At 45.0% G+C, this 13,737-nt stretch overlaps 1 protein-coding gene across 1 annotated transcript; it reads right to left on the bottom strand.

The window, feature by feature from the left end:
- Positions 1 to 817: 817 nt before the first annotated feature.
- On the bottom strand, positions 818 to 12,660 carry LOC143270451 (disks large homolog 5-like). The gene is made up of 6 exons (XM_076560384.1): positions 12,618 to 12,660; positions 9,633 to 9,795; positions 6,708 to 6,891; positions 2,819 to 2,934; positions 1,790 to 1,884; positions 818 to 1,622 (listed from the first exon to the last, which is right to left on the bottom strand). Exons 1-6 carry the CDS (start codon positions 12,658 to 12,660, stop codon positions 1,453 to 1,455), a joined length of 771 nt encoding a protein of 256 aa, XP_076416499.1. The 3' UTR covers positions 818 to 1,452.
- Between the last annotated feature and the right edge of the window lie 1,077 nt (positions 12,661 to 13,737).

The raw sequence follows: 13,737 nt of genomic DNA, 5'->3' as shown, positions 1-13,737 counted from the left end.
GTAATACTGGGGCAGGGTCTTGAACCTATGAGAGCCCTGAATGGATGTGTGGCAGCCTAAGGCAATTAGCATGCCTGTCCCAACAGGTTTCAATAATCTTTTGGTTGGGGTGATCCAATCCACCTAAGACAGCACTCATGGCTGGGAGGACAAGGTCAGTTGCAGGGACTGGAGAGATGGCTCATCCATGAAGAGCACTCATTGTTGTCTCAGAAGACCCACAGGACAGCTAACAAACCTCTTTAACCTAAATTCCAGGTGGAATCTGCCCTCACCTGGCCTCTGTGTGCATTGCATGTACATGGTGGCCAAACACCCATAAGTATAAAGAAAAGCACCACAAAATATCCCAACATGTCTTTCAGGAAATTATCTCTTCTCGGATATCATTCATGTTATATTTCAGGAAAACTAGAGGCAGATTGCTTTTCATTTTCTGATTTCTTTTATACAATTTTAATGAATATTCTTATTTCCTGAGAGGCCTAGAGCAATATTCTTGTGTTTTCATTTAATTCGGTCTACATGATGATTTCATGAACATGTGTATACAGCATACCATATTTTCCTGGCAGCTAAATATATGACGTCGAGGATACAATATGTGTAGTTTTTTCTATTATGTAGTGGGTATCCATGGAGTAGGCTATTCCATCCACATCCAAGGTGTCATCCTTCTGTGTAGCACTGAGACCCATTGCTGGGAAATCCTTATGCAGCCAAAGCTTCCTGAAACTTACTGAGATACATCCAAGCCTGTGAGTTCTGGGATTACAGCAGTGTGAAAACTCATCTGACTGAAGAAGAGTCTCAGAGTGAAATTTGAAAATGGATTTTATTCATAAAAATACATTCATTTTACTCAATGGGGGCATTCAAAACAGCAGTCCTTATATACAATGTTTAGCCTTAGCAAACTATTAAAAGTGACAAGAATAAAAGAAATAACAATTAACAAAACCTTAAACCAAAATGAAGAAAACCAAAATCTAAAGCATAAATATCCCAACATATAAACAAAAAAATATTAAGCAAATTTCAGGATCCTTTGGAATTTCATTATGGAAGAGCAAATGAGGTGAGGAACTGTCTTATTCTCTGCAGTGAATAATCTTCAGTAACACTTGCCCATGACATGGCGTCAGCTTCAGCACTGCACTGGAGAGAATCTTATGGTTTGTGTGTGGTCTGTCTGGATGGCAGTGTGATGTTAACACAGTCTTCCTTGTCAGACTTCTATCACATATGGAGTCAGCTTGTCAAAGCCCTTGATAGTAAGTCGACAGAAGAACTCTTCCTCACCCACATGTCCTCTCCATGTTGTTTTGCTCCTCACTGGGGCCATGTGCTGATGGATGTCAGTGTTCTTAGTAATTTGTGTTGTGTCCTCTGAATCTTAGACTATTTCTGATACAATCTTTTGTCTGGGAATAGTGAGCCAATGGATGTGGATCAGATTGTGGCTGGATGGCCTGATGGTAGGTTGATATTTGCCTCACTAGTGAGTTCACAGTTGAAAAGAGGTGGCAATTTCTGAGGAGGCCGTGAACCTGGAGTGTAGAATATCATGCTTTCAAGGTGTCTCTCGCTTCTTCCAGCCTTCTCAGTTTTCTGAAGAGGTGCTGTCAGAGAAAATGAGCAAAGAAAATATGATTTAGAAACAGTTTTGCTTGCCAATGGCAGGAATAATCAGGGCCTGTTAATCCGTAGTAAACAAAAGTTAAGGAAGAAAACACACCCCATGAACACCCTGGCTGCTGGGGATGGAGCTCAATGGTGTCTTACTTGCCTGGAACATAGTGTTTCTGCACCAGCAGCTCCTTCTGCAGGAGGCTCTCTTCCTGGGCTGTGGTCTGCTCCAGTTCCACCTGGAGATTTTCAAACCTAGGGGAGGAAGGCAGCTGGGGCACAAGCCTGGGGGGACCTGCCATGTCAGCTGTGAGCCCCCACCAGCTCTACTCCGCTAGACAATCAAGCCTTACCTTTCAGGTGAGTTCATTCCCTGCTTCCCCAAGCAAAAGGGGTCAGAGAGCACCTGGGCAGGATTTTTTTCTCAACTTTTAAAAAGTGCTAGAAGTTGAACTGAAATATACACACTTTGCTGGATTAGAAAAAAAACAGCATATTTCTGTAACAGTCCAAAAACATCATTTTGGAGAAATATCAGTATGTCAAGGTCTGAGGCACAGGTCAGGAAAGATATCCCTGGCCTTGATTAGATCAAGGTGAATGTGAACCTCCTGGAAAATTCTATGCCTGCCCTCTAGTGGAGCCTATACAGTAATGCAGAGAAGGCTCTGGTTATTCCTACAGCTCAGAACCCTGCATGGGATTAACCTTGTCAGCTCCTACTTTATGACCAAGAGTAAATCTTCTCATGAGAAACTGTTAGACACTGCAGAGAGCCTGCAGTCAGCAGGAGTGTGCTGTATGCAAAACTGCAAAGGGTGGACACTTCTCTCTAAACTTGATGTTCCTGATGGAAAAGATGCAGGGGACACACTTTCCTTCATGATCAATGATTCTCCTTTCCACGTTTCTGGCTGTCATGGGAATATTTGTGGGGAGACCTAATCTAAGAGATGAGATACTCAGAGCATACTAGAGGTCTCAGAAAGGAAGAAGGGGACCTAGACCCCATGAGACCAAGGAGAGAGCATATTGCTTCCTGTTGACTGAGCCAACAACGACAATCTGAGGCGTTCTTTCCCTGCCCATGGCTGGCAGCTTTGCCAATTGACAAAACTCAAAGAGGATGGAGATCCAGGTACAGTGGACCCACTTGGATCCACCTGCTTCTGGAAGCCTGGGCTCCTACCTCATCTGGGACACAGTGAAGTGATGCTGCAGCTTTACTGCCAAGTCCCTTTGCCGGGTGAACAGCTCCTTCTGCTTCATCAGGGACTGAAGATTTTCCTCAAGTCTTTGATGTTCCTGTTCATTAGAAGATTGTGTTTTTAGGGGAGGTTTCCACACCATGTACATAAACATGCATTTTCTCTCTCTCTCTCTCTCTCTCTCTCTCTCTCTCTCTCTCTCTCTCTCTCTCTCTCTCCTCTCTCCTCCTTCTCCTCTCTCTCTCTCTTTCTCTCTCTCTCTCTCCTCTCTCCTCCATCTCTCTCTTCTCTCTCTCTCTCTCTCTCTCTCTCTCTCTCTCTCTCTTTCTCTCTCCAGCACAAACATGTATATGGATGCATACATACAAGCACACTTAGTTTCTGAGAAAACTCTAATATAAGAAGAGATCACCTGGGATACTATGGAGAAGAAAGTTACCTTTGATTAATCTATACCCTCTCTACCCATATTCCTGCACAGAGGCAGGAAACACATGATGCTTTGAGTACAGGGATGTGGAGAACATTGTATATATTTACTCAGTTTTGATAATTTTTCATTTTATTTTTTGTTATATGTGCAGGTGTTCAGCCTGCCTGTATATCTGTATAAAATGTGCATGCCTGGTGACCTGGGAGAAGAACTCAGTGGGCAGATAAGTGAATGTACTGCTTGCCTTGCTCTCCTAGCAAGTTCCCCAGTCTGTGCATTGAAGGCTTAGTTCCCCAGCACAGGGCCACTGGATGGCAGTGGACCAGCCCCTTGCTCTCACTCAGTGCTTTCCAGTGCCTCCAAGGAGGGCAGCTTCCTCTTAAAAAAAGCTCTCTGTACCACAGGTTGCCTCCATTTAGGCCCAAAGGAATGAGTTCAGAAAACTAGAAAATCTCTACAATCTGGCATCTACATTAACCTTTCCTCCAAGTAAGTTGATTGTGTCAGGGATTTCTTTGAGGAACAGAAGGTTGAATAACTCACAGCCAAATGACTGCATATATTATTCCATACTTAACAATATCCCATGGACCACATTGTATGTTTGCACTCATCAGTAATGGGTATCTGAAGAGTTTCTAGTTGGAATGTTCTGATGAGTCCTGCTGTATCCCTGTTGGCCCCTATTCTCTGTGGATACCACTTTCCATTCTAGAATCAATGCTCCACCGGAAGTCTGCAGTTCCACTTTCTGAATAATTACACATAGCTTCTCACATGGATGCACCATTTTACACTACTAGCAATGTCTGAGAGTTCTCATTTCACCCAATTCTCCATCAGGCTGAATTTAACTCAGGATGAAGATGTTTGGAATAAAAGCAGTTTCTGAGTGCTGCAGACACAACATGGAGTGGGTACTTGAGAGTATGATGAGCCTAAGTGGTGCGCAAAGACAACATCATCTCACACCTCAGCATAGCTGTCAGATTTTGCTGGGCTGGGATGCAGCCACAAGCACCTCTGCAGTTCAGAATTTCTCTGAGAATAAAGTCCAGGCCAGCTCCAAGGACCAGGTTAGCTGAACAGGTGAGGCAAAGGTGAAAGGAAAATGGCAGCAGGCGATGTGGAGAAGAACAAAACAGGATGCAGGGAAGTCATCAGTGGTCAGCCTCCTTTCACCCAGAGCAGAGAGGGACACAATTGCTCGGCAGCCTTTCCTGCCTCTCAGTAGCCTCTTTCTCACCGTCATGGTCCTCATTACTTAGTTTTTCTCCAGAGGATTTCTTTGCAGATAAATAATTCTGCCTCTACAAATACCATAAAAACTTTTAGCTTGCATCAGTTATGTGGTCTTTGGTTGTAGTTAGCTGTATGGACATGCAGAAGGATGGGCAACTCCATCTGTTCTTTGACGGAGGCAAAGTGGTACTAACCAGATTAGGCACAGTACATTCTCATTGAAATCCATCTCCATCATTCTTAAAGATGTTCCATTGTTCCGAGAGAGAGTGAACATACACATAGAGGCTCAAACACATATTCTCATTCCCCAAAGATACACATAACAACAACAACAGCAACAACAAGAACACACACACACACACACACACACACGTGTTTCTTGAATCCAGAAAGGCAAGGGAGAAGACTAGAATGTTGCAGCACCTTTTCTACTCCGGGGGGGGGGGGGAGTGGGTCCTCTCTGCTGTCTACAAGCCTCTTAGACCCAGCCAAGCTCTTCTGCCCTGGCCTGAACTTATTTCCCTTCCCAGGGAAGTTCTTATCACCAGACTCACTGATCGTACAGATAAGTAACAACCTCTGCACAATTGAGTTGGACCACACAAAACCAAGTGCTGGGGGAAAAGAGTGGGACATGAAGCCTCCCGATAGATTTAAGTTGAACCATAATAGTCTCCTCATTAAATTTACCCAGATTCCTCCACAGAATACATTGACAGCACCAGAGAATGGAAGTCACCCATTGTCATTACCCAACAACCTTTGACCAGATTACAGTTCACATTATATGAAAACAGCCCCAGGCCAGTCAGTGGAAGGCTACTTAGGTCATCCCCAGCACTTTCTTAAATGCAGCACTCTATAAAACTATGAGTTGGACTCTGTCCTAAGAGTGAGTATCAAAATGTCAGGTTCCATGTTGTGAAGCCAGTAGACAAAACAGACCTGTCCTGAGAAGTTATCTCTATGTCATGAAAGAAAAGAAGTCTACATTTTTGTTTATAAAGTAGCTCCATTGTTTGATTTTTGTTATTTATCATAAGACGCATTAAATCCAAAGTAATAAAATTGTTTAAAAATTAAGAGAAACCAACAAGTCAGTTCTCTTTCTGACCAAATGAACCATTTAGCAACAAAATGAGACAGAAAAAGACAGGATGCTCTACTGTGAGGAGACAGGAGATCCAAAGATCTGTGGCTATCCAGCTTAGCCAGAACAGAAATTTTCAGGTTCAGTGAGAGACCCAGGCTGAAGAGCATAAGGGAGAAAGCAACAGAGGACACTCGATGTCATCATCAGACCTTCCAAACACTCACAGATGTATGTGCCCTCTGGCAGGCATACTCACACACAGACACAAATCCCTCAAATTATCAGTGATCAGGATGCAGTGAGGAGGACATCACACTGGATGAGGATGACATTGCCAGTTGGTTTTAAACTCTTCACAATAGCTGTTTAAATGAGTCCCACAGTTCTGCATAATTTTAGTAAATTTGCCTAGAGAAGCATGCTGTGTCTCTGCAGGCTATGTTGATGCAGTTGGCTCAAATCTGTCATCCCGAACACTGCCTGTCATAAGCCCTTGCCTCATCTCTGGTCATCCAGTGAGCTTCTGAATGTAAGAACCAGGATGGGAGAACTGGCCAATGCCACTTACAGCAAGCAGTACTGACAAGCTGTTAATTTAGTTTCTGTCACTCTGAACCAAGAGCTTGGCCAGGGAAAGAGGACACCATGGCAATCTGGGAACAAGAGGTTAAAATGCCATATGACACCCTAAAAGATGTCGATGTGACACGGTCTTTGACTTTTTCAGGGGCGTTCCTCCTTCCATGCTGTGTCTGCTCTGATCTCACATGACACTGCCAAGCAAATGAGACCCAGACCCTTGACCTGACTCACTCGATATCTGTGGCTCCCATCACAGCCCGGCTCCTCCCATGCTGACATACAGGTGAGTGATATGTGACTTACTCGTCTCCCTGAATGGACTGCAGCTTCCAGCAGAGCAGTTGGGTTTGCTTGCTATCAGAGGCTAACTCCAAGAAAGACTTGTGAATGATCACAGAAGTGAACTATTGGATTGATTGGGTCAGGTGGATAAGTGAGTAGAAGGTTACATGTGTATGTGTGTATGTGTGTGTATGGTCAGACTGATGGCCAGGTTGGCCCTGCTGCTTCAACCTACCTGCAGCTGCCTTGTCCAGAGGTCATAGATCTTCTCATGGGCCTCTTCACGGAGCCTCTTTGCCTCCGCATGCGACTCTTGTAGTAAAATCTGCTCCCCCTGCAGCTTTTTCTTTTCCTCTAGCAACATTTTCAATTTTTCTTTCAGCTGAGTCTGTTCTCTCAGGTGCTGACTGTAGAGGGTGCTGAAATATCACAAAAAATGATGAACTCTGCCTCCATCTGCCAACCCTGCCTGGTATACCATGATTCCTGCAAGGTCCCATGTCCCCATCCCCAACCGCCCTGGGCTGGAGCCCTCATTAGCCATGGCAGCATCACTCAGGTGCAGGCCAAAGCCAGAGAATAGCCAAATTCCAGAAAGATTTATACTACTTCTGAAGACCCTGACTGCAAAACAGATCCATGTACTTCTGAAGACTGGATCTGCTACCTCACGAACACACATCCTGGTACTTAACTGTTCACAGTATTGGGAAAACAAGAGCAGGTAGAGGGAAACCATGCTCTGAGGAAGACAGAAGACCTATCTGGAATATATTCCATCCATGTGTCCCATAGAAACCAGCTGTCTAAGCTCCTGGCAGAGCCACAGAAGCCATGGTGCAAACTATGTTTTCTGTCTAGAAGTTCCAGAAGCTGACAGGAAAATGTTGGGAGGGGCTCTCAGACTTTTAACACTTAGGAGAATTCAGTCTAGGAGGCACAAGTCCACGAGCTATAAGCAGGCTGCTTGCTAAGAGGTAAACTGACTAGAACCACAGCCCTTACATTGGTTCAAAGGTGGAGAAGGGAAGAAGATGCTGTAAGATGTCTTTCTGTATGCCGTGAATAGGTATTGCTTCCATTGGTTAATAAATACCCTGCTTTGTCCTATGGCAAGGTAGGAAGGAGCCAGGCAGGAAAATCCAGGAGAGACAGAGAAGAAAGGCAGAGGTGGAAGAGATGCCAGCTGCAACCCAAAGGAGCAACATGCTAGCAGGTTGGCAATGTAGCGGCCATATGGGAAAAAACAGATGAATAAAATTGGGTTAATTTAAGATGATAGAGCTAGCTAGCCTGAAACTTAAGCCATTGGCCATACAGTTTGTAAGTAATGTGAGCCTCTGTGTGTTTATTGGGGCCATTTGGCTGCAGGAGACAGGAGGGACGGATTCCTCCTGACAGCGGGGTCGGGCAGGACTGGAGAAACTTCAGACAACAAGAAGCAGTCCTTACCAAGTTCTGGAGTCCACCCAAGTCAGGCACTCACCTGTAGAGTTTGGTCTTCTCACTCAGCTCTATGCACTTGTACAAGGCCTCACTAATCTCCTTGGGTAATTTCTTCACATCTGACATATCCTTCTTATGCTCTGTGTTCTGCATCTCATGCTCCGAATTCAGCCTTTGGTAGGGCATAGCCCCAGGAGCAAAGAACCCTGTGATCATAGGCCTCAGGGACCCCATGAATTAAGGTTGTATTTTGCACTACCCTAGCCTACTGGATGTCACACACTGAATCCTATGTACTGGGAACTCCTCATGTGCATTAGACTTGCTACCCTGCCCCAGGGCCAGGAGAGGCTGGGTGTCAACAGGGAGGGAGACAGGGCTCCATGAGCTTCCTTAGTAGGCCCAGAAAGGTAGAGTAGCTCTCTAAGAAGGTCCACCGGCATGGGCTTACCTGAAATCTGCAATGACATTTCCACTGTCGTGAGAACAGAAATGCTTTGTCCTTACAAGGATACCCAGACTCATCATCAGTATTGCCATGCATGAGGCACACCATGAGGCTGACTATATAAACTCCCAAGGGGATTCCAATGAGGCACCAGGGTGAGCACAAAGACTGAGAACAGTGATGCTTAAAGTGGAGCTCCATGGTCTCAGCACTTATATCACCTGACATCTTTGAATCAGGCAAATTCTCAGGCCTACTATCAATCTCTAACTCACAAGATCTGAAGGGACCCCCTGCCCCCATACACACAGTGTAAGGGAGCCTCTCAGAGACAGTACAGAACACACTGAGACACCAAATCCTTAGCACAAAGAGATGCATTTCCCCAGCAGGGCAAGCATGGCATTGGGAGCCTGCCTCTGGATCAGGCAAAGGCAGACAACATGCAGCAGGCTTTTTTCCACAGTGGGATTTTAAATAGAAAGGTTAAGTCTGTGCTAGGGTAAGTTGCTGAGATCTGATTTGTCAGGTTGGCAAGTGTAGCTGAGAAATGAATTTTTATGGTTGGACTTTGATGTTTAGTTTCAAGAATGAGTCGGTGTTCACAAAAGGGATTGAACTCTGGAGACTAAATTAAGAAATGTAATCTAATGGTTTTTCAAGGGAGAGGGAGGTGAAAAGCGCAAAACCTGCCACTGCCATGTTTGCAATGTTTGGGCCCCTTAGAGGGCAATTCACATGCACACAAACTGACACAGAGTTAGGATGTCAGAGAAATGTATGTGGGTGGCATTTTCTCCCAGTACAAGGAACAAGACAAGAGAGGAGCAGGGATGGACTCCAGGCCTTCCAGTCACACACAGATTGAACAAGTAGGACCATCAGGCCCTTCAAGCTGCTCCCAGAGCAACAAGCAAAAGTAAATATCTTGTCAAATACAGAGACTCAGGTTAAACTCAGAGCACCCAGTATTTCCTACAAGCCAACATCTGTCAACGACTCTTGAAATGCATGTTGTGATCTTACACCCTACTGCCCCTCTCTGTGGATTGTGATTCAGGCCACAGGCTCTGGTTTACATTAGGAGGAATCAGAACAACCTTTGAGCCATCTCACTCCTACAGGCTTCAGTTCTTCCTCTCAGATGCATTCAGGAAAATTTTTGTGCAGGTCACCCTGCAGGTGCAGCTTCCAGTGACCTAAGGACTGCTGGAATTGACACAGTAGTGTCAAGACATTCACCAGAGAACAGGGCATGATGAATACCTGTTGTTCAACTCATTGTTTTTGTAATGGGCCAGGAATTCACGCAGTTCATTCCTGTCATTGGTCATCATCTGTAGCTGAAGTTTCAGTTTTTCCACCTGGTTCAGCTGCTGTTGCTGCTCAGTGAATAAGAAGGGTGTGGATGATGCCTTCCTAGTCGCCCCTGTAGGTACATAAACACAAGTGAATTTCTACAAATGAATGGTATAAGCCAAGAAGATCATGTGGTGTCCCAAGAGGAACCTTGAGGAAGAGGAAATGCGTGGAACCCAGTGAAGCCCTCAAAGATCAGAGCAGCTCTCCTTAAGCTGGGCCTTATAAGCCATGTGTCTCTCTCCAATCCCTATGGCTAGATATATGCCTCATCCCCTACTGCTCCCCACTGGCCCTGAAAGACATAAGCAAGGCCAGCCATGTTGGTTTGGAATTGTCAGCTCATACCTGATAGGTGGTGGTATTATGTTCCCCCAAATATTGTGCACCCTAATAAACTTATGTGGCTTCAGAGATAGGAACAGCCACTAGATGCAGAGGCCAGAAAGTGGTGGTATTCACGCCTTTAATCCTAGCATTCTAGAGGTAGAAATCCCTCTGGATCTCTGTGAGTTCAAGGACGCATTGGAAACAGCCAGGCATGGTGACTCACGCCTTTAATCCCAGGGAGTGATGGCAGAAAGCAGAAAGGTATATAAGTCATGAGGACCAGAAACTAGAAGCTTTTGGCTGGTTAAGCCTTCAGGCTTTTGAGCAGCAGTTCAGCTGAGAGCCATTGGGACGAGGACACAGAAGCTTCAAGTCTGAGGAAAGAGGATCAGCTGAGGAACTGTCGAGGTGAGGAAGCTGTGGCTTGTTCTGCTTCTCTGATCTTCCAGCATTCACCCCAATACCTGGATCAGGTTTGATTTTATTAATAAGAATTGTTAAGATTCATGCTACACTGATGTGATGCAAGGAAGTCCAGGAGTCCCTACTGCTTTTCACCTCCCAGCCCTGATAACCTGTGTCCACGACTAAAAGGAACTGAATGTCTCAGACATGGGTACATGGATGGAAAATTTCCCTCCTTGGTATTTACATCAGACATAAAGTGCAACAACATCCCATTCTGATACCACATTAGTGGTTCTGGGCCTCCTGTTGCAGTCTTTGCCACTCAGAATGAACTGAAGGAGGTCGCAGCACAGCAGCTGCAGCCTTGACCATCCCTGGCCCTCTGCCAACTAACCATAAGGAATCCTCCACCTTGGATCTGCTCTTTAGGAACCTGGATAAGCAGCATAGGCCCATTGCTTCATGATCACAGCTACTGATCCCCATTACTAGAAGGTCAAGTTCTAGCATCACCTCTTCCTTAGGAAACTAGGGCTCTCTCTGCCAATCAGTGTGATCAGTCTTGCCAACATTTCAATTTGGTGAACAATATAAGCACTTAGTGAATGCCTCAAGGGCAGTTGGCATTGCCACAACACTGGTGGTTTCACAGAAGATGCCACAGGCTCTTCAGGATATAACAGAATTTCCAGAGAATGGACTGTTAGGGCCACTGTCAATGGTCATCTCCTATCTGATAAAAAGCTCTTCCCCAATTCACCAATAGCCAAGATGCCCTTTCCAGGATTCTTTCCTGAGACACAGGGGAAGGCCTTCAGCACCTCCTCTTTCCAATCTCAAGATCTCTTTGATTCATTAGAATCTAGTTCATTCTAATTCAATAGTTCATCATGTGTGGAGAGCAAGACTCATTTTCCACACACCGCCCAGGAATAGCTCTTCTCATCCTGATGATCCCCAACTAAGAAGATGAGAAATTATGGATGCTAAGAAATTAGCTCAGGACAATGGAGAGGGAAAATCATTTCCATGATTTGAACAAGCACATCAGAGAAGATCCACGGGGCTGTTACAATGTATGGGGGTGGTGGAAGATTATGTGGGTCCTGTCAGAACAATGATAAGTCACACAGGTAATGAGGAAACTTTTGCCAAAAGCTTCAGCAGAATACATTCCAGCCATCATGATGTTAGCGAAAGTGTGATCAACTACTGATAGGTATGACTGAAAATACCTAACAACTGGGCATTCATAGGTGAGCCGTCAGACACCAAGAACAAATACTGACAGGAAGAGTGATGTCCCAGTCCTGCACTCAAGGTAGAGGAAAGATGACTGGCTAGGGAGAGGGCAGGAACTCAGAAACCTTAGGGGTCACTGACATGCAGCAATATTTGGTGGCTCCTGCCCTGCGAGTGGTTGTTATTTAAAATGTGAGACTCTCTAGCTCTGGCCAGGGGACTTTACTCTCCCGGTTATTAGTGACACACACCAAAAGAAATCCAGTGTGGGTGAAGTGCAGGGCTGGAACTGAAACCTCTTTAGTCGCTCTGTGCTTACTTCCTACTCAGAGTGAAAGCAGAGGGCCCTCAACAGAGCAGCTTCAGGCTTGACCATCCCTGGCTCTCTACAAACTCACCATTGAAAATCCTCAACTCTGGGTCTGCTTTTGAAGAACTCAGAGGACCAGGATAGGCCCATCATTGCTTCTCAGAAACTCTCCCCTCCTGAGCCCCACTCCTGGAAGGATCAGCTGAAGCCTTCCTCCTTCAGGAAGCTCCCCATCCCTTCCCCAGGACTCACTGTGCTTTCCCCAGAACCATTTGTTTCTTGATGTGTGACATGGAGTCTGAAGGTCATCTTACTTTTGCCTTCCTCTGATCTCCCTGTGCTCGCCATCCTGTCTCCCAAGAATCTTGTTCAGTCTAGTCAGCATGTCTGTAGGTGAAACAAGAGACACTGGACCAATGCCCCAATGACAGTTGGTGTTGCCACAATACTGGTGACATCACATGGAATGCCAGGGCTCTCCAGGAGACAGTAGAATGTCCATGCACTGATGTCACATGGTATATCTTCTACACTTTGCTTTGCATTTAATATCCATTTAAGAGTAAGCACATACCATATTTGTCTTTCTGGGTCTGTGTTACCTTCCTCAGTATCTTCTTCCATCCATTTGCCTACAAATTTCATGGTGTCACTATTTTTTTACCACTGGGTAATATTCCATTGTGTAAATGTACCACATTTATATTATTATATACTTCACTTGAGGGCCATCTAGGTTGTTTCCTGGTTCTGGCTATTACGAATAATGCTGCTATAAACATGGTGGAGCAAGTGACCTATGGCATGATTGAGCATCCTTTGGGTATATGCCCAAAATGGTATAGCTGCGTCTTAATATAGGTAGATTCCTAATTTTCTGAGGTACTGCGCTACTGATTTCCTGAGTTGCTGTACAAGTTTGCACTCCACCAATAGTGGAGGAGTGTTCCCCTTGCTCCGCATCCTCTCCAACATAAGCTATCATTAATGGATTTGATCTTAGTCATTCTGATATGTATAAGATGGTATCAGTGTCATTTTGATTTTCATTTGCCTGATGGCTAAAGATTTTGAGCAATTCCTTAAATTTCTTGCTCCTCTCTCTCCTCACATGGTCTAGCTCAGTCTTGTCCTGATAACTGTGGACTCTTCTGTGGGAGCACGTTTTCGGGTTCCTCGTGCCTTTACCCTACAGGTCCGCATGGAGGAAGATTAGGACCACGGGCCTGAGTGCAGATGTCTGAGATGTTTGTACTTGGTTGTGCTGGGGGAGGAGGTCATTTGCTCCACCCCTTGGTGTCTCTATAAAAACCCTGGGGCAGAGACAGTAGGGGCCCATTGGAAAATGTTACAGGCTTCTCAAGGCTATCCTTTGTTTATTATCTTTTTATTTCAGCAAGATTCTCTGCAATAAATCCTTCTATCTAATATTTCCTGCTGCTTACACTCAAGAAAACTCTGGGGAGCTGTGAGGTTGGTGGGTAAATGCCCCACAGAATGGTGCCATGAACAGGGGCTAAAGAAAGAAAGGGGGGATTAAAGACAAATGAACAGGGACTAAAGACAAAGTAACAGGACCAAAGATAAAGTATAATAATAGTTTTATTACAGAGTTTTTGGTGAAAGTACTGAGTCAGCCCTGCCAGTGGAAAGGCATGCCAGTGTTATAGAAAATATATATATTATATATATTATTGAAGGGCAGGGGTTTTATCCTTGAGA

Source organism: Peromyscus maniculatus, chromosome 23 (genome assembly GCF_049852395.1).
Source record: "Peromyscus maniculatus bairdii isolate BWxNUB_F1_BW_parent chromosome 23, HU_Pman_BW_mat_3.1, whole genome shotgun sequence".
NCBI classification, from domain to species: domain Eukaryota; kingdom Metazoa; phylum Chordata; class Mammalia; order Rodentia; family Cricetidae; genus Peromyscus; species Peromyscus maniculatus.
This window is presented reverse-complemented; position numbering and strand designations above follow the sequence as displayed.